General features: G+C 47.1%; 1 protein-coding gene across 1 annotated transcript in view; it reads right to left on the bottom strand.

The window, feature by feature from the left end:
* Window positions 1–20,318, bottom strand: part of LOC121522553 (titin-like) — an 86,925-nt gene that overhangs the window by 26,689 nt on the left and 39,918 nt on the right. Inside the window, 29 exon segments of the mRNA XM_041807086.1 lie at window positions 83–364; window positions 453–731; window positions 839–1,126; window positions 1,216–1,494; window positions 2,377–2,658; window positions 2,746–3,024; window positions 3,514–3,795; window positions 4,002–4,280; window positions 4,363–4,650; window positions 4,742–5,020; window positions 5,111–5,389; window positions 5,474–5,749; window positions 6,666–6,947; window positions 7,027–7,305; window positions 7,784–8,062; window positions 8,181–8,459; window positions 8,673–8,951; window positions 9,177–9,458; window positions 9,549–9,827; window positions 10,589–10,876; window positions 10,958–11,236; window positions 11,314–11,595; window positions 11,684–11,962; window positions 12,043–12,324; window positions 12,543–13,109; window positions 13,827–14,105; window positions 14,617–15,178; window positions 15,329–18,528; window positions 19,823–19,873. Coding sequence (XP_041663020.1) covers window positions 83–364; window positions 453–731; window positions 839–1,126; window positions 1,216–1,494; window positions 2,377–2,658; window positions 2,746–3,024; window positions 3,514–3,795; window positions 4,002–4,280; window positions 4,363–4,650; window positions 4,742–5,020; window positions 5,111–5,389; window positions 5,474–5,749; window positions 6,666–6,947; window positions 7,027–7,305; window positions 7,784–8,062; window positions 8,181–8,459; window positions 8,673–8,951; window positions 9,177–9,458; window positions 9,549–9,827; window positions 10,589–10,876; window positions 10,958–11,236; window positions 11,314–11,595; window positions 11,684–11,962; window positions 12,043–12,324; window positions 12,543–13,109; window positions 13,827–14,105; window positions 14,617–15,178; window positions 15,329–18,528; window positions 19,823–19,873 — 11,400 coding nt within the window.

The following is a 20,318-nucleotide window of genomic DNA, read 5'->3' as shown; positions in this document are numbered from 1 at the left end:
TTACTGATGAGTAAATGAGGGAATGAACATGAAATATCTGAGAAGATTAAACCAGGCAGAAGAACATGCACGTTGATATTACCTAGAATTGAAACTTCAGCTTCACATCTGTCGCTGCCGACTCCGTTGTCTACTTCGCAACAGTATCTACCAGCAGCCTCCGCCCTGTCTGAATTAAGAATCTCCAGAATGCAGGAGGTGTCGGTGGGGATGAGGTTGTACTGATAGGAGGCCCAGACGGGTTTACCGTCCTTCTTCCAGGTCACATTTACCCTGGGAGTTCCAGCAAATGTGACCTCGAGCCTCAAAGGTTTGCCCTTTTCAGAGGAAACGTTCCTCAGCTTCTTCACAAAGTGGACCGGTTCTGAGAGAGGTAATTCCAACATCGGTTACATCAAATGCATTTAAGAGCTGTGGAAATGGTCAGAAAAGATTCCATCATGCTAACAAACCTTTAACAAACAGATTAACGGGGCAGCTTTCCTTCCCCGCATCGTTAATGATCTGACAGGTGTACTCTCCTGCGTGGGACGTCTCCACTTTGTGAAGCACCAAAGTTGCGATGTCGTTCTTTAGGCTGATCTCACAGCCCCGACCATGCTGCATCTCTTTAGCTCCCCTAAACCATTTCACCTTCAGAGGAGCGCTGCCTTTCACTTTAGCCGAGAAAGACACGTTCTTGCTGGGTAAAGTTTCCTTTGCTTCTGGTGGTTCCACAAAAGATGGAGGTTCTGGATTCAAATAAACAAAGGTGTCATTAACTGTGTGATGAGCCTGATCCCACGCTTAAAAAAGACCCATAAAGACTCTCTTCTTGACTCCAATCCCATCTACTGACCTGTCACATTCATGGTAGCACTGGTCTCACTGGTTCCAGCAGCATTCGCTGCTTTACATGTGTATTTGCCAGCGTCTGACATCCTGATTGAAGGAACTCTCAGTTTGCAGCTGTTATCAGTGCAGCTAATGTCATAGTTTGGCCCGCTCTTGACCTCCTGGCCGTTGTGGAACCAGGATGTCGTTAGTGGAGCAGAGCCAGCGACCTTGCACTCCATCTCGCCAGGCTTACCAACAACGAGGTGGGTGTCTCTGAGCTTCCTGATGAAGCTCGGTGGAATCACCTTATCTATTTCCAAAAAAGAAAGTGTTATAATGCATTCTGAGCGAGTCTGAATCAAAAAGATCCAAATGTTTGCGTGCACAACGGCCACCAACCTGATACAGAGAGCTTAGTTTTGCTCGAGGCAGTGCCAACATGGTTTGCAACCTCCAGCTTGTATTCGCCAGCGTCTGCTTTGTCAGCAGAGCGAATCTTCAGGGACGCAACCTTCTTTGAGAAAGACAACTGGTACTTTGCGCCAGCAGAGAGTTCTTCGTTATCCTTGAACCACTTAACCTTCAGCTCTGGAGAGCCAGAAACCGTGACTTCAAGAGACGTGTTCTCTCCTGATTTCACGTTCAAAGACTCTGGGCTATCCACGATAGCAGCCGGTTCTAGAAATTAGTGAGAAAGATGTTGAGCTAAAAGAATTCCAACACGGTATCTTAATGTTCTCTTAAAATGGTGCGCTCCATTTAATCTTGGAAGTTGGACATTTTAAGATGTTGGATAAGTCTCGCTGAACGCCACCCCAACCCCAAAGTCAGAATTATGGGCTGTAAACTCAGAGGAACCTAAATACTAACCAGACACAAACAGACATTTTCAAAGTCTATTTTATGGGATTCAGTTCACATCCATCTGGGTAACGCCCCACAGACGGTGCTTGGGAAGGGAAGGACCTTTCCAAGAATGACTACGGAGGGTGACTGGATGAACTTCCTGTCTGTCTCATTCAGTATGGGCCAATCAGAGCGATAAAACATGATGTTGTAGGCGACAGAACTTGAGCTGCTGCCCTGTCAGTCCCGGATCGTTTACTATCAGTGGAGCCAGTTGGTAAATTAAACTGTGTTGAAGACAGTGAGGAGAAAAACAGAAACATCTTCTCCATCAAGAGAATCTTTGAGCGTGGTTCTTTTATTTAAAATAATGTTTGTATGTTGTAATCTCTTCACCTGCTGCATTCAGGCTTGCAGTCGCTTCAAATAAACCACACCTAAACCAGAGTTATCTAAAGAAACTAGATAACAAGATTGCTTGGCTGTAGCTACCACCTCTTTCTCCTCAAGTGATGCTGATTGACTCTTAGACTGGGCACAAACATGAAAGATGGGTCTGCCTGACCAGGGGACTTGGCCAATCCATCGGCTCTGCAAGATTAAATCTGAACTGAAAGATGGTGGACTTGTTCAACCTTGATTCTAAGTCAGTCCCCGACACCGTCCAACTTCTGAGAGAAACGGAACGCACCAAAAGCCTGGAGTTTTACAAACCTAGCACGGTCACTTGGGAGATGGACTCAACAACTCCAGAGTCGCCTCTCAGCTGGCACGTGTATTTACCAGCGGTGGCCGAGTCGGCTTTGGGTACGACAAGAGTGGCCACGTGATTCTCAAAGGTGATCTTACGGTTATCACCGTCTCTGAGAATGTGGTCTTTGTCCTGAACCCAGGACACGGTCAGCGGCTCAGAGCCTGTCACGGTAGCCGTCAGAGTCAGCTGCTGGCCGACCTTCACTGACTGGTCCACCAGCTTCTTGACAAACGCTGGCTTTTCTGAATAACGATGGAAAAATCAAATGTAAGGAGAAGATTAACACTAAAACTACCCTGAGAGAAAATGGTCAGTGATCTTTTACAAACCTTTCAGGCTAACGGTGGTACGGCAGAATTCGGTTCCTACACTGTTAGAGACTCTGCACTCATAAAGACCAGCATCATCCTGCTCCAGCTTCATTACATGAAGAGTAGCAGAGCTGGCTTCAGTCACCATCTTATACTTCCTGCTCTCCTTTAGTGGTCTTTTGTCTTTGTACCAGTTCACCTGGAACGGTGGAGTGCCGTAGATCTCACAGTAAAGGCTGGCATCTTTTCCTATGATGCCCTCTACTGGGCTTGGTGTTTTAGTAAAGGATGGTGGCTCTGGAAAATACATCAAGAGATATTAGCAGAAGAAACATCTGAGAACGTCTCCACTGCAAACATAAATTCAGCAGTTCCATGTCTCGTAGAGGGTCATGCTTCAGGTCAGTCCATGCTTGAGGAATCCATCAGACGTTGACAGAAAACAAAGATCATTAGTGAGGGAAAGAAAGACTCACGTATGTGCTATGTGCATGCTCTGACTGGACTGTAGGGCTAACCGACATTAAAGAAGTGAAGATAGAAAACACTTTAATCATTCTTGGAGTACATGCCTCTAAACAAGAGGGAATGTTCAGATTCATGCTATCCAAATTAAGACTGTTTTCACAGAAACAGTAGGTGGTGCTGTTGAGGTCCATGCTGGAGATTTACAACAAGGGTTCCAAAAACACTTTAAGGTCACATCACATTTCACAAGGGATTTCCATTCCTTCTTTTCCATGCTACACAGTTCAAAAACATCAGTGTGTAGCCACCATATCTGACCTTGGACTTTGAGCACTGTGCTGCAGCTTGCACTGCCAGCATCATTATGAGCCTCACATGTGTAGACGCCATTATCCTCCAACTTTGTGGTGCGAAGCTGGAGGTATGCGGTGGAGCCAACAAACATTGTTTTGTAGTTGCCCCCGTCAGTTATCTTTTGGTCATTTTTGTACCAGCACATAGTCAGAGACTGGGACTCCGTGGCCTTGCATTCGAAACGGAATCCCTCACACTGCTTCACGAAGGTCGCGGGAGGGAGTTTCTGGACAAACTGTGGAGGTTCTGCAAAGTCAAAGACATTCAGTTACTATCAGCTGCATGCTGGAACACTTGGATAAGAGTGTGGCGTATGGAGAAATCCCTGAAAGAAAGACATGTTAAAACGGTCAGATGGAGAAAATGAAAACAAAGAAAGAGCAGCTAGGGAAATGGAGGAAAAAAAGAAGCAGTTAGTCGCGGTGATGGACAAAGAAAAAAGATAGTCCCACCTTTCACCAACAAGTCTGCTGCACTTTTCACCGAGCCCGCTTCATTGCTAACTTGGCAAGAATAAATCCCAGACTGCAGGGTCTGGACTGAGTGCAGCTCTACAGAGGAGGAGTACGTCTCCAGTCTAACAGTACAGGACGGGCCGGTGATGAGCTCCATGTCATCCTTGAACCATTTCACCACAAATGGAGGAGTTCCTTCAAACACACTTCTGAAGTGTACAGTAGACTTTGGAATAACAGCCCGAGACTCAGGCTCGGATGTGAACCTGGGGGGCACTGAAACCCGTACAGAGAGATCAGTAAGACACTTGACAAACAGGGAAAGACTTAAACATTTAACCAAGAAGTCCTTCCAAACCTTTGGCTGTAAGAACTCCACTGCACAGGCAGCTGCCTGCTTTGTTGGAAACTTTACAAGAATACTCTCCGGTATCATCGCTCTCCGTCAGTCTGAACTCCAGCGACAGAGTGTTTTCAACATGCTGAAGTTTATACTTGGAGCTCTCAGCGATCACTTGTTTCCCTTTGCTCCATTCAACTGACATTGGAAGAGACCCGGTCACCTTACACTCCATGGTGACCGGTGAGCCCATAATGGCTTGAGTGTTTGTTAGTTTCTTAAGGAATGTCGGAGGGATCACCTCCTCTGTTTGAAATGACATGAAGAGAAAATGGTGATTAAAAGAAAAGCACAAGGCTGCGTATCAAAGAAGGTATGAGATTTTCTCTTTACAAACCTAAAACAACCAGCATGATTTTACAGCTGCAGGTCCCCACAGAGTTCCTGGCTTCAAACAGAAACTCTCCACCATCGTCCATCTGAGAGCGGAGTATGTTTAACCGGCCCAGCTTGTTCTCATACTGGACTTTGAATTTCTTGTTAGAGCGGAGCTCTTTACCATCTTTGCTCCATTTAACACTGATCTGAGGAGTTCCAGTGACCCTGCACTCAAGGCTAACTGGATCTCCACACGTCACTTTGACTACGTCGGGCTTCTCTGTGATGGTGGGTGGTTCTACAACATGGAAGAAGAAAGGTGAGGCACTTGCTGCTGTTAGTGCGAGCTCTAATGTTAGCTAAAGCATTGAACTTGAAGCAGAGCTACCTTGCACTATGAGGTTGGCGAAGCATTTGTCCTGGCCGGCCTCGTTCACAACATGGCAGCTGTATTTCCCCGCGTGAATCGCCTCACACACAGGAATCCTCAGGGTGGCCTCGTTATTAGCAAACGTTCTCTCAATCTTTGGATCCTCGTGGATCCAGTTCTCATCTTTCTGCCATTGCACAGAGAGAGGTGAAGAGCCGTCCACGGTGCACTGAAACACCGCGACCCCTCCCAGAATAGTGGAGATGTTTTCTATCTTGGTGGTGAATGTTGGACGGACTAACACAAACAGAAGGAGTCAATGAAACACGGGGATAAACACCACTGTGTGCCTGATGGATGTAAGACGTTAGGGAAACAAACCTTTCAGACTCAACGATGCAGAGCCGGTACAACTCCCAACTTCATTTGATACCAAACACTTATAAGTACCGACGTCGCCTGCATTGCAGTCCTGGATTTTCAAACTCACGTTGTCGGTATCCATTATGACGTACTTCTGGTTGGGTTCTATTGGCTTTCTATCTTTGAACCATGTGACCTTAAATGGAGCACTTCCTGCCACTTTGCAAGCAAATGTAGCTGTGGAGCCTTTTACCACCTCAAGATGTGTCAGCTCTCTCAAAAAGGACGGAGGTTCTGAAATATAAAACAGCAGATCAACCTAAAACAACCCTTCACTCTTACGGCTGATGGAGTATTAAACTTGATCCTCACTGACTATTAAGAGACTCAGAGGCTCATTTATGCTCCACGTTCAGTATGCATCTTGATCCACTCTGGTCTGTACTTTTACATGTTCTTCCCGAGCTAATGGAAATACACCAAACGCTGCAGTACCACCATGATCATGGGGTGATGCTGAGTGATAAAGCACAACTTATGCCAAGGCAGAAAACACAACAAAGACGAAATGTTTCTGAATATTGTGAAATATTTTAGAAGCTACTCTAAATGATGTCAGCTTTCCTGGACACAGACAGACTACAGTAAACAGCTGGAGGATGTATTCCAACATTCAACAGAATGTTTGGCATGTCTGGGCCTAAAACTGAGACTGAAGGAAGGCATGTAATGGCGAGTTAGCCACCTGAGGACACCTTCGGGGGAAGGAGAATCGCCACAACCCAGATTGTGCTCTGGATGTCCTTGCACATTACCAGAGTCACGGTAAAATAAGCTGTGAAAAAAGAAATCCACTTCATGTAAGGGGTGGACTCAGCGAGTGCGCATGGCCTAGGGCACTGCCAGGCAGGTAGTAGGGTTGTCATGCTGTGGATGTCCCAAGGGTCCAAAACCTGGCAGGCGTATGATTAGGGGTGAAAAGGCCTGGAAAAAAGAGATGCCATCAAGCTTGACCCTGGCTCCTGCCCCCCTCCAGCCCCTGGTTGTGGCATCAGGTCCCATGATATATCCTCACTGCCGTACGTTCCTAAATCATCTGTTCCTGACTGTAGATTCATGGGGGTTGTGGGTAATAACGGCTGTGACTGAAACATTCAGATGCATATCCTACGTTGACGGAGCATACATGAGCCTCTGGAGGGAAACCAACCTTTCACATCAAGCTCAACGCTGCAGCTCTCTGTCCCTGCTTCGTTGCAGGCTTCGCAGAAGTATTTACCGCTGTCATTTTCACTAACGTCACAAATCTCCAAGGAGGCCACAGAGTTGTAAAATGAGATGTAGTGTTTGTCACTCTGGCCAATCTCAGCTCCGTCTCTGAACCAGCGCACACAGATCTCTGGAGTTCCGGCTAACTTGCACTCAAACATTTTAGATTCTCCTGCTGCTACGACTGAAACACCGTCAGGTTTCTCTAGGAAATATGGCGGCTCTGGAAAAACAATCACAGGTTACTAAAGCATGCTCACTTTTTGGAGTGGAAGTCTTAAAGGTGTGAGAAAGTTAATAACCTTTAACAAAGAGTGATGTCTGGCAGGACGTGGAGCCCACGTCATTCTGGATTTCACAGACGTAGTCCCCAGAATCGGAGGTTTTGGCATAGAGGAGCTTCAGCGTGCTGGAGGTGTTGTCTTTAAGCACAGAGCGGTCAGCACTGGATAAAAGCTCTTTCTTATTCTTTAACCACCTGATCTTTAGTGGAGGCGTACCAGAGAACAGAACATTTAACTGGATCTTTGAGCCCGGCAGAACACTCATGGGTTTGGGCTTTTCAAGAATACACGGAGGTTCTGTTGGTGGAACAAAACCATTCTTATAGTTTTCACATACAGCATGATAAAGCCTGAAAATGTAAGACAGCTGTGATGATGAGAGAACAAACCTTTGACTACCAGCGCCCCTGAACACTGCACAGATCCGGCCTCGTTTTCAGCCTTGCAGGTATAAAAGCCAGCGTCTTTACTGTCAATACTACTGATCTCCAGGAAAGCAACGTTTTCAAAGAAGGCACATTTGTGCTTCTCGTTTGCACGGATCTCTTCGCCGTCTTTTGACCACTGAACCGTCATGGGCAGGGAACCGGACACGTGACACTCCAGATGCACGAAGGAGCCTCGGATACCTTGGGTCTCCTTCAGAGCTCTCGTGAAGGAGGGTTTTAAAATCTGATCTGTTGTTCACAACGTACAGAAAAAACAGAGAGGTGGGGTTTGGACATAAAGTACAGAGGGAGATCTGATTAAAGATGCTTTCTTATTGATAACTGACCTAAGACCGTCACAGACGCTTCACATGAACCGCTGCCGGCTTTGTTCGAAACCTCGAACGTGTAATCACCGCTATCACTTTTGTCTGTTTTAAGGATGGTGAGCACAGAGCTGGTGTCCGTGCTCCGTATGTTGTATCTCCTGCCTGAGGTCAGCTCCCTTCCCGCCTTCATCCACCTGGACTTCAGCGGTTTGGTGCCTGAGAATCTGCATTCTAGCCTGGCTGGGTCGCCTTGCGTTACACTGATAGACTTTGCATGATCAGAGATATTTGCAGGCTCTGGGACGACACGATAATCCAGTTAGCCGTGACTTTCAACACAAATATAAAGCAGCAAATAAAAGCTTGACAAAAGAAGCGACAGCATTTGAGACAAATAAGGATCACATCTACAAACCTGTGACTACGAGTACAGCGGCGCAGCTGCGAGTCCCGGCATTGTTCTTTGCCTGACAGACATATTTCCCGCCGTGTGACAACTGAGTGTTTGTCAAATTCAACACGGCACATTTGGTTTCAAAGGACATCTTAACATGCTCATCCTCAGTGAGCTCATGATCATCCTTAATCCAGGTGAAAGTCATGGGGAGGGATCCAGACAACATGCACCTCATAGAGATCTCAGATCCCACCATACAGGACATATCCTCTAGTCTTTGAACAAACGACGGGGGTTCTAGTGAGAGAAGATCATACATCAGACTGCATGCATGGAAGAGTTCACATCAGCAGATATAATCCACATTGCAAACATCATTTAGCTGAATTATCTGCAACTGGAAGCCAAATGAAACAAGCTGAGCATTGAGAGAAAAAGCCATGGCTCCTAGATTACATATTTAAGAAACACATTGATCAACAGATGGCATCCAACCGTCCTCCGACTAACCTTTAAGAGAAATCTGGCAAGAACAAGATGTCTCCCCGACATCATTAGCGACAGTGCACTGGTATGTCCCAGCGTCTGTCGTCTCACAGTGGGAGATCTGAAGAGTCACCGTGTTGTTTTCAAAGCTGATCTTGTGCCTGGCGTCGCTTCTGATCAGCTTATCGTTGAGGAAACAGTTTATTTCAAATGGAGGGGAGCCGGTAACCGTCCCCTCCAAGACAATTACAGATCCTTTCACAAGCTCAGCGGATTCAAACGGCCTCACAAACACCGGAGGTTCTACAAGATAAAGATAGAGTTACATTTAAAGGGGGCAGAGGAGTCAGGGTTCTGGTCCACAGCATTCATTTAACTGTTCAGAATATCTACACAACCATCTACCAGTTACACGAGGCACCAGTGGAGATGAACTGGTTCTCCTAGACCCCCCCATTAATGTAGGTAGTAGTGAACAGGTTAGAGAGGAGTGTGGAACTAAGGCAGGCTAGTTTAAAGTGGACCAACCTTTGACTGTTACTGAGCAGTTGCACTGGTCTCTGCCGGCCTGGCTGGACGCCACGCAGACATAATCGCCGCTGTCCTCCATGGAACAGTCGTCTACCTCCAGAGTCGCTATCGAGTTGTCGAAGGACATTGCATGTCTGTGGTCTGCAGCCATTTCTTCCCCGTTTTTAAACCATGAGATGCTAATAAAGGGGGTGCCCTGAACTTTGCAGGACAGCTTCAGAGACTGTCCCAGTTTGACTTGCTGTGACGGCTCAAGCTTGATGGTAAACGTTGGCGCCTCTGTGAATTAACAGTAACAGTGAAAATGAGGTAAAGGGAAAGAACAAGGCAGCGTATTAGATCACCTGGAAGGACGGAGCGACACAGCACCTTTCACAAAGACGTCTACAGTGCAGTCCACCTTCCCGGCATCGTTGGAAACCTGGCACGTGTATTTAGCAGAGTCGCTGGGTTTGACTGAATGGAGCTCCAGAGAGCTGGAAGAAGCGTCTTTCTTTATGAAACATTTCCCCCCAGTGAAAATCTCTTTTTCCTCTCTGAACCACTTCACATGCAGAGGAGCTGATCCTGTAAACGCCGATTTTATGACAATGTTTGATCCAGGTGAAGCATCCTGGGATTCAGGCCTCACCGTGAAGACTGGAGGTTCTGGAGTCATTTAGGAAGAAGAAGAGCACACGTTCAAAGCCTATGAATGAGCTCTGGTTCCAAAAATGTCTGCCAAACTCAAGTTAAAGCAACAATATGTAGGGTTTGGTTTGGGGCACTTTGGTAGAATCACGATCCCTGACCGGGTACAGTCAGGGTACAGGGGTTTGGTCAGATATGACTGCTAGCGTCTACATCTGCAACCGAGGGACACTGAAGAGGATTATTTATGAAATACCAGATGAGATAGGGCTCTAAGGCTCCAAACTTATCAGGATAACTTAAAGACTGGACAAGGAATGACTTTGGTGTCAGATGGATGTCGAGTTACATCAAAAAACATGAATGACAAAAACATGTGCATCAGTCTATCAGCTGAAGTGTCATTTAAATCATTGGTTTTGGTATCTGTCTTGGTTTTCTTACGTGATCATTTGGTGTCAATAGTTTCGGTGAGGGTGTAGCAAGCATGCAGCAGCTGGGCGTCAGAGCTGCAGCCTATTCTGATGTAAAACTCTTGTATGAAAAGTAAACAAGCCTATCCAGTACCCAGAATTGCTTGCTGACTTCCTGTGGCAGGCTACCTGGCTCCCTTTCAGCCCAAGGTTGGTGTGTGAACTATTTCTGGTGAGAAACCGCCATCATGCTGAATCAGCTGATTGGAGTGATTTGTAGAAACAGGATTGAAAGTCTTGCACGGTCTGCGTCGCAAACATTTACATATTGTTGCTTTAAATGTGGAATAAGTGATGAGGGCTGACCTCTGACAGCCAGGGCACCACTGGTGTCTTTTTCTCCGGCGTCATTGGACGCCCGGCACGTGTAAACTCCAGCGTCCGTCTGCTCCAGGCTGATTATAGTCACTGAGGCTGTACTCTCACTGAAATCAATCTTATATTTGCCATCGCTGTGGATTTCTTTATCGTCTTTGTACCAGGAAACAACCATGGGCTGAGTCCCAGCCACTCTGCACTCCAAGGTCACGTTACTACCCAGATTTCCATCCACTTTCTTTAGAGATCTGGTGAAGGACGGTGGCACCGCACGGTCTGTGTGAGGAAATAAAGCCAGCACTGTCAACAGAAGCTCACCTTAAAGCGGTATTAACCATGTAATCTGGACTAACTGACCTATAACAGTGACTGAGCATGTGCACTCGTCTTTTCCGACCCTATTGGACACCTCCATCCTGTACTCGGACGTGTCTCCTTTATCCGCTGAGAGGATCTTTAAGGTGGCGGTGTTCTCCTTTACTACCACTTTATATTTGCGCCCACTGGCCAGCTCTTTGCCGTCTTTGAACCACTTCACTTTCAGCTCTGGACTTCCAGAAATAGCACACTCCAAAGTGGCTGAATCTCCGGCCGTCACGCTGATGGACGCTGCCTTCTCTAAGATCCTAGCCGGCTCTACAACACAACAATCTCATGAATGAACAGCCCTGCGTGTTATCCTGTATGTCTAATAAACAGCATCGTGTTCTAACCTTGGATTGTTAAGACGGCGTCACATTTCTGCTGTCCCGCCTCGTTTTCGGCCACGCACGTGTACTTAGCCCCGTGCTTCATCTCAACAGACGAGAAGGAAATGCTCGCAATGTTGTTCTCAAATGTCATTTTCACATTTGGATCATCATCTCTGAGCAGCTTAGAGTCTTTCAGCCATTTAATAGTGATGGGGGCGGAGCCTTTCAGGGCTCCCTGCAGCTTCACCGTGGTGCCCAGCACTGCTGTAGCACTCTCAATCCTCTTAGAGAACATAGGTGGCTCTGAAATAACAACCATCATATAAATAACACATAGCAGGGCCAGGGCAGTGCTACAGTTTCATAAAGCTGGTCTTATAGCATCACTGACCTCTCTGTTTGGCTACAGACTTGGATGTTACCGAGCCCACCTCGTTTGAAACCACACATTCGTACTCCCCAGCGTCAGTGCTCTCGAAGGAGCGGATCTCCAGAGAGCTCAGCGCTCCCTGTGAGACTATGCTGTACTTCTTATCTGTGCTCAGGCGTTTCTTATTCTTTCTCCAGGCCACCTCAAAGGGGGCGGTGCCTGAAATCTCACACTCCAAGACTGCTACAGAGCCTCTGACCGCCTCTACGGGGAGTAACTCCTTTTTGAAAGTGGGGGGCTCTAAAGGAGGACATAGTTGGGTTAGACAAGTCCTTTTCTGATGAAACAACCGCTTCTCTAATGAACCTGGATCTACAAACCTTTCACTGTTACTTTAGTGCTGCAGCTTTCACAGCCAGACTCATTGAGAACCTCACAGGTGTAGTTCCCGCTGTTGCTCATCATCACATCCTGTATCTCCAGAGTGGTGACCCCGTCCTTCTGACTGATGCTGACTCTGCCCCCCGCAGAGATTTTACTGTTATTAAAGAACCAGCTGGTGTGAAGTTCAGGAGAACCTTTGACACTGCACTGCAGCCGTGCAGTGCTGCCCTGCTTCCAGACGGTGTTGGCTTCAAGCCTCTTTACAAAGACTGGCGGCTCTGGACAGGTTTAGGGTTAAAATGAGCCATTATGGAATCAAAGAAGACATTAGAAAAATAAAAACCCAGCATTGAAAGACAAGATGTTAGAAAGTACAGCTGGAGCTGCACCATCTGGAATGAACACCACAGAATTAAATACGTTATTTTCCAGTCCTGCAGATTTGAAAGGCTTCAAATGCTGCAGCAGCCATGGAGAATAACCAGACAGCTCTTACCTTGGACTTTCACCGAAGTGGAGCAAGAGGCACTGCCGGCCTCGTTGGTCACCGTGCACACATAATTTCCACAATCTTTCAGTGTGGTCTTTAGGATATCAAGACTCACTGTCTTATCCTCAAAAGACAGTTTACAGTCCGGAGACTGGTGGACTTTCCGACCATCCCTGGTCCAGGTGACACTGACTCCTGTGTCCTCATCCACCTGACACTCCAAGTGTAGAGGAGCTCCGACCACAGCGGCGATCGGACCCAGGGGCTTCACAAAGTTGGGCTGGTTAATAACACGCAGCTCCATGCTGCACTCAGCCGTCCCAACGTCATTGGACACTTTGCACACATACAGCCCTTTATCGTCCGGCTCTAGCCTGGTTATCTCAAGAGTGTGCTTGTTCTTTTCGCTATAGGTCTGGTAGTGGGTGGGCACCATGGGTAACGGCCGGTTGTTTTTGAGCCAGACCACATTCAGTGGAACAGATCCTGTTATTACACTCTGAATCAATGCCCTCTTCCCAACATACATAGTCTGGTGCTCAGGTTTAGTTATAAAGGCAGGAGGACATAGCTCTACAAGAATTCAGAAAAAGAGAAACACATTAGTGGTAATATGTTTGACCCAGAGATTAGCCTGAGCCAAAGCTGGCAGGAGTCAGACCAGCAGAGCGAGAACAATCAAGAGTTCAAGACCAATCAGGCACAGACGAGAGCCCAGAGCAGAATAAACTCCAGAGGAAAGCGCACATCGACTAAAGGCGTTCTCACATTTAGCACGGTTGGTTTGTGCCCGAACATGGCTGCCCCCCCACTAGAATCATTGCTATGTTCCCGAGCACACTTGCATTCCTGCAAAGTTCAGTTCTGTCAGTGTAGTGGCGCACAGTCGATTTAAAAATCTAAAAGAAGAGGACAGATGAAGATGCAACCATGGCAGCCACATGTCCCTGACAGGCCTGATTAGGGTTTTATTACATGTTAGGAGTAAAGACCACCGACGCTGACACAGGCCCGTGCTTTTACTGTACTGACAAGTAGCCTGCACGCCAGCATGGCTGCACTCACATCTCTCCTACTCCACGCTTGAATGCACATGCCCACGACCGCTGCTTCAGTCGCACCAGTAAGCTTGTGTTTACACGGATCAAACTAACTGGATTTCAGGGTCAAGTGTGCTCGGGTCCGGGCCCCAATGTGAAGCCACCCCAAAGCTGTAGATTCAAGCTTCATCAACACAAACATCAGCTCCAACCTAACCAGCAAAGAGAAGGACAGACATGTCGCTCTTACCTGTAACGCTGAGAGAGGCGGAGCATTCATCACTGCCATGCTGATTGGATGCCTTGCAGGTGTATTCAGCACTATCGTCCTTATTTGGGCTCAGAATCTCCAAACTGGACATGGTAAAGCGGCTGATTATCCTGTACTTGTCACCCTCTTTGATGGGGTGTCCATCTTTGAACCATTTGAAGCTCACGTTGGGAGCATCCTCAGTTTCACATTCAAACTTGGCAGAGCCGCCAATGTTGATCTCCACAGGGGCGATTCTGTGCCTGAACACAGGCTTCACTGTGTTTTTGGAGAGAGGAGAAAGACAAGGTTAATAAAGAGAAACTACAGAAATGAAAGCAGAGGTTAAGGTGATGTGGTGAGCCGAGGATGGGAGGTGACGGTGATCCTGTAGTGAGGAGAGAAAAGCTTTGATGAAGTGAAGTGACTGGAGGAGGAAAAGTGAGGTAAGTTTGAGATGGAGATGAAGAATTCTGCTAAATAAAAAGAAAGAAAGCATGCAGAAAGGAATGGACCAGGAGCAATGAGCAGCTAAAAGTATGGAGCCAACATTCTTTCCTTCATGGTGCAGAGGGATGGAGATGGAGAGTTACAAACGTGGGAAATGAATGACCTTCAAAGAAAAGTGAGGATGTGACTGGTGTCTGCTGAAAACCTCAAACCTCTCTCTCTGGTTTAAACTCTACGTTCGTGCTCAGGTCGGCTTGTGTTTGAGGTTTGCAGACATCAGAAGTGGATCCACATGTGAGGTTAGTTGATGATCAAACCAAAGAATATTCTAGGATCAAACCTCTTGAGACCACAGTGAGTCTTGAAGATGTTGTAGTCCTGCCGGCTTCATTCTCAGCCTCACAAACATATTCTCCTTGGTGCCTCTCCTTCATAACCTTGTCAATAGTCAGTGTGTATCTGTCCTGGTCTTTAGAACACTTGAACTCTTTGCCTGATTTCACCAACTGGCCATTGAAAAACCAGTTAACTCTGCTGGTATACTTTATGGTGGTAGTAAAAGTGGCTTTGCCGTTTTCCTCAGCACAAATATCTTCCAGAGAATTCACAATGACAGGATAGTCTAGCAGACTGTCAGAGGACTCACTGATCATGATAGCCTCAGACAGATACTCCTCTCTGCTCTCTTTGTGGACCATCACTTCTACATGTCGTTCAACATGGGTCTGATCCACGGACACCGAGGTGGTGACGTCAGCAGCGGTCTGCCTCTCTCTCACACTCACCGTCTTAGATTCCTGGATCTCAGCACAGCTCTGAACTGAAGCGCTCTGGAAGGAAGCCCTGGCTTCAGTTTTGATCTCAGCAGACTGAGACAGAGCTGGAGGAAACCCTACTGCACTCTCTGCCACCGTCATGGTGTCCACCATAGTCGACAAAACCTCCTTGGAAGCCCTGGCTTCAGTTTTGATCACAGCAGACTGAGACAGAGCTGGAGGAAACCCTACGGCACTCTCTGCCACCGTCGTGGTGTCCACCATAGTCGACAAAACCTCCTTGGAAGCCCTGGCTTCAGTTTTGATCACAGCAGACTGAGACAGAGCTGGAGGAAACCCTACTGCGCTCTCTGCCACCATCGTGGTGTCCACCATGGTCGACAAAACCTTCTTGGAGCGTGCTGAACTGACCAGCGCTCTCTGAGGCTTGTCTATCTGCATGAGACCGGGTTGCTCTGATGTGAGACTGGAATGTTCCTGGAAAACCATCGCCTGTAGAGCGATCTGGAGCTCAGACCTGAGGTCAGCTGTCTGAGGGTATTCACCTTCAAAAGACAGCGTGATTTCCATAGGAGCCCCAGGTGTTGTGATCAGGTATGAGTATGTGGCTCGTTTGGGCTCTCTGTACACCTTGACCTCCTGAACCTCCACGCCCTCCAGCCTTCCTACAACGTCAGCGAGAAGCACGGGCTGGTCCTGGGCCACAGCGGACTGAAGGGCGTCTCTGAGCTGATGACGGATATTTAAACTGAACGGTTTGGGAATCTGAATGACAAAGTGGAGTTCTTTCGGGAGAGTCAGCGTGTCCTGGGACTCATGAGCAAACAGAACCTCATTGGGCTGGGTCTTCACGCTGAGAGCTGATCCCTCTGATTTAAGGATCTCACAGGAACGCTCTCCCGTTATCACGCGCTTCTCTTCTAGTAACACCGAGCGTTGGACGGACTGGCCTTCCTGGATCTGAACAGCGAAGTCCTGCTCAGCAGCCTCTAAGATGGTGCAGCTCTCTGTGGCCATGGCCTTCTCCTCTATTAGGATGGGTCTCTTTGGAATCTTGGGCTCAGTATTTATCTGGGGTCTGAACTTCTCATCGGTCTTAATGCTAACGGTATGACCCTCCTCTAAAGCCTGAGTGTCTGAGATGTTTAAAGAATGCATGATTCTCCAGTTTTCTTCTTTCTGGACTAAGGCGCGCTGGTGCTTGGCCTCGCTGGTGAACGGTTCTTCTTTGGCCAGATGTAGTGGTTTGGAGGAGACCGACAGGATGCTGGACGGTCTGGGCTCGGTCTGAAGCTTTGACTGAAGTCCAGGCACAGAAACATCTAGATCTTTGTGAAACTCTGCTGTAATCGTTGGTCTCTCCTCTGAGGTCGCTGCATGACCCCTGGCCTTTTCTTGCTTCTGCACTGCCCCCTGCTGCTCAGGCTTGGTGATGGTGAGGATGCCCTCCTTTGGTAGGACCATTGAGGACTGAATGGTCTGGAGGCATTTTGTTGGCGGTGACTCTTTCTTGGGCTGAATGGACATGGTCTCGGTCTCTGCTGAGAACTCCGAGGTGGCTTCACAGACCGCGGTTCGTTGCTCCTCCTGGGTCACAGAATGCAGAAGTGTTGGGCTCTTCCTTGCCTCTGCCTGCTCTGCGGACGGCTTGTCACTGCTAAACCTACCCTCAGACCATAAAACATCCTGTTCACTGATGACCTGCAGATTCAGAACCCTTTCCTCCTCACGCTGTGGCTGCAGACACAAAGAAGAAGCTAACCCTGGCACTGGCTCTGTCTGCTCACCTTGGAGTTCATATCTCTCCTCAGCAGTCACTGCTGACTTAAAGACCATCACTTTGTTTGGGACGATGCTCTCCTGATCTGGTCTGTCCATTCTAAATGTCTGCTCCTTGGATAAAGACACCCTAGCTTCACTAACTGGTGCTACCACTGCTTTAGCCTGCTCTCTCTCTACGTAGGGCTCAGAAGCTGGATCTAGATCTGGCAGAGGCTCCGTGTGCCTCTCTGTGATTGGTAGTTGCCCCGTGGACTGAGCCGAGTATAAAATCTTGACTCCCTCGGTGACTTTAAAGCCCCTCTCTTCCTCAGGCTTGTGGACGGCCTCTGAAGTCTCATCAAGAACTGGAAGTCTGGACTCGACTTGGTGACTGCTGACGATCTGCTGGGGTTCTCTCGAGGCCTTGAGGTTCTCTGTAGCCCGCTCCCTCAACACCTCGGCTCTCACTGTGGCGAGGGGCAGGGTCTCTTCAGATGTGGCTGACAGGAGCCTCGATCTGCTCTCTTTGGCCGGTTCAAGCTCCACGATCTCAGGACTGAGGATCCGCTCCGAGTGCTGCTCTGTGATCTTTTGCTTTTCCTGCACTGAGGATAAGAAGCTAGCTACATGAAGCTGTTTCTTGGGCACTGCTGACACTTGAGGAGGATGACTGGGGGCCAAAGAAACTCTTTCCTGTATGTCATGAGACTGTAAGACTGCAGCCTGCTGGGTGAGCAGCTCTCGATGAAGGGTGGCCGCATAGATATCGAGCTCCTGCAGGGTCCCCGCCTCCTCGCTGGGAATGATCTGCCGGTCTTCAGTGCTAATGGTATAAATCATCTGATCAGACCGGCTCCTTTCTGTTGATAATCTAGATTCTGTGGTTTGTTCAGTCATTGATATTTTCAGACCTTTAGTTTTCTTCACCAGTGTTTGCTCTTCCTGGACCTCCTCCTGACAGACCATCAGCTCAGCGGAACAGGACGCCTCTCCGTACCGGTTTGAGGCCTTACAGGTGTAGACGCCACTGTGCTCCTGCTTGACACTCTTCAAATTCATGAAGCCTGATCCATCTGGGTTACTCACAATGATGCAGAACCCACCAGCCTGAATGTGGAAGCTGCCTTTGAGCCACTGAACCTCAGGAAGAGGATCTCCCGTCACCACATACCTAAAGAAAGCCTGACCGCCTTCAAACAGCTCTACAGACTCGATGTTTTTAGTGAACTCTGGGGCTCTGCCGGTGGGAACAGGAGGTTTCCTGTCAACTTTCTCCTCCCTCTCTGGTTCCTTCACGTGCACATGCAGATAAGACGTGCACGTTGACTTCCCAAACCTGTTGCTGATAGTACACGAGTACTCGCCTTCATATTCCCTCTCAGCTTTAGTGATGACCAAGCTAAACTCGTCCTTCTCATGGACGAACGTATACGCGGATGAACTAGTGATAGTGTGGCCGTTGTGGAACCACTGAATGGTGGGCTTAGGGAAACCAGACACTCTGACCGTAAGTCTAGCCGTTTCTCCAACACTCACAGCAGCTGGACAAAGTCTGCTGAGGAAAACAGGTTTTTCTTTCTTCTTTTCCAAATGGCTGGAAAAGCGTTTGGACTCGGGCTTAAGTTCAAGTGTTCTGGTTTTATCTGGCAATTTTAGACCGGAGTAGAATGACTCCTCGGTTTCCTCTTCCACTGTGACGGTGGAGCTAGTGAAAGCTGAGTGAGATAATAACAGGTGAGTAAAGTCAGACCAGCACTCCAACAAGAGGAAAGAAGCTGCTCTGGAAACACAGGAATCTAAGATAGACTAGCAGCTTTTTACTGGAAACTGTTCCCAGATTTAAGAGGATGCATGCATGCACCGAACTCACTACTGGAACAGTTCCTCACATTTTATTAAACAGGTAATATCTGCAGATAATAAGAATTTAAAAGAACTTTATGTGGTGTAGAAAAAGAGATGTAAAACTAGGGATGCACGGTAATATCGGCCTGATATCGGTGTCGGCAGATATCAAAATTTCTGCCAATATTTACATCCAATATTTTGCCTTTGTATTTCAGCATACATGGACTGTAAATCTGGTCATATATACTAATAATTTAGTGGAGTTTAGGCTGAACCAACAGATCTGTGTCAGTTGAGGTTTTTTTCTTATTTACCCTCATTCTTCACACTTTAAAGTGTTTTTAAGGACTAAAGTTTGTTTCCTTGGTCATCCTCAAACCTTAAAGTGTGTCCAAAAGGACTGAAATTTTCCATCTGAAAAGCATATCTAAATATCGATATTAATTTTGGTATCAGCTAAAATGAATCTGTAAATACTGGCATATCGGATATTGACAAAAATCCAATATGGTGCATCCCTATGTAAAACCCCAAATCTTGGTTTGATGTCGATAAATTCTCTCTAAATATTAAGAAAACTAAAGTGATGATTTTGTGAATCAAAAGGAAATTGATGGTAATAGATTTATTTGTGATGTTGACACTAAAGGAGCTTTGGAGACCAAAAATTCAACGTTAACATAAAAACACTAGACTAAATAAATAAAAGGAGAAATAGCAAAGTCAGTGGCACCTCAGTGTAATCACAGAAATGTATTAAATCATAATCTTTTACCCACTCATGGTTTCTTACATATCTTATTGGATCTATGGAGCTAGTTTTGTTGTCAAACTATTTGCAAATGCATATACAAATCTACAAATGTGTAGATAGATGTGCACAGATTCACAGCTGATATGTCTGTTTAAACAGAATCAGAATGTTGATGTCAGATTATCCTGATAAATAACCTGTAAGCTAACATCCGGCTGGGCTTAAATCGTGCTGGTTCCACATTTACATGCCTTCAGCTGAAAACATTAACCCCTCAGTTGAACAACAATGACATTTTGATTGGCTGAAAATGCTTGAAAACCTTTAAAGACCTGCACGTCTCCATCGCTGTGGATCAGTGTATCTATGAACAGAGACAGGGTTAGGACGGTCATAGGAATATTTACCTTTCACTTCCTCTTGGACCTTAACTGAAGGTTCCTCTGGTACTTCAGTTACTGCAAAGACACAAACATTTCCAAATTAACAACACTCCAAAAACTGCACATCAGCTGCATATGGTGCAAGACTGTTAGAATCAGTGAAGTCGTGCATCCATATCATAGTTTTCCCTTAGCTTCCCTACATGTGGGCATGCTTCCTCTCGGTCTCTAGTGTACGGCACTGCTGTAAGTCTGAGTGATGTGAGTGTCCCTCCCTCACACCTAAACACAGGTTAAACCTTGTTGAAGAGGAGCTGTCCCCGTGTGAAGAAGTGTGCCTCTGCTGGCTGTTTAGGTGGAAAGCAGTGTGGATGAGTGGAGGGCCAAGCGGCCCGAGCGAGCAGAAGGACCAAAAGCATGCAGATGCCAACCTTTCATCCCTGTGCTGCACTCAGCATCGTCAGCTGAGCTCACGTTTTTGAGAATGTAAGAGCCCCCATGTCCGGGTCCCACATTGTTA

This window comes from Cheilinus undulatus, linkage group 15 (genome assembly GCF_018320785.1).
Source record: "Cheilinus undulatus linkage group 15, ASM1832078v1, whole genome shotgun sequence".
Taxonomy (NCBI): Eukaryota; Metazoa; Chordata; class Actinopteri; order Labriformes; family Labridae; genus Cheilinus; species Cheilinus undulatus.
This window is presented reverse-complemented; position numbering and strand designations above follow the sequence as displayed.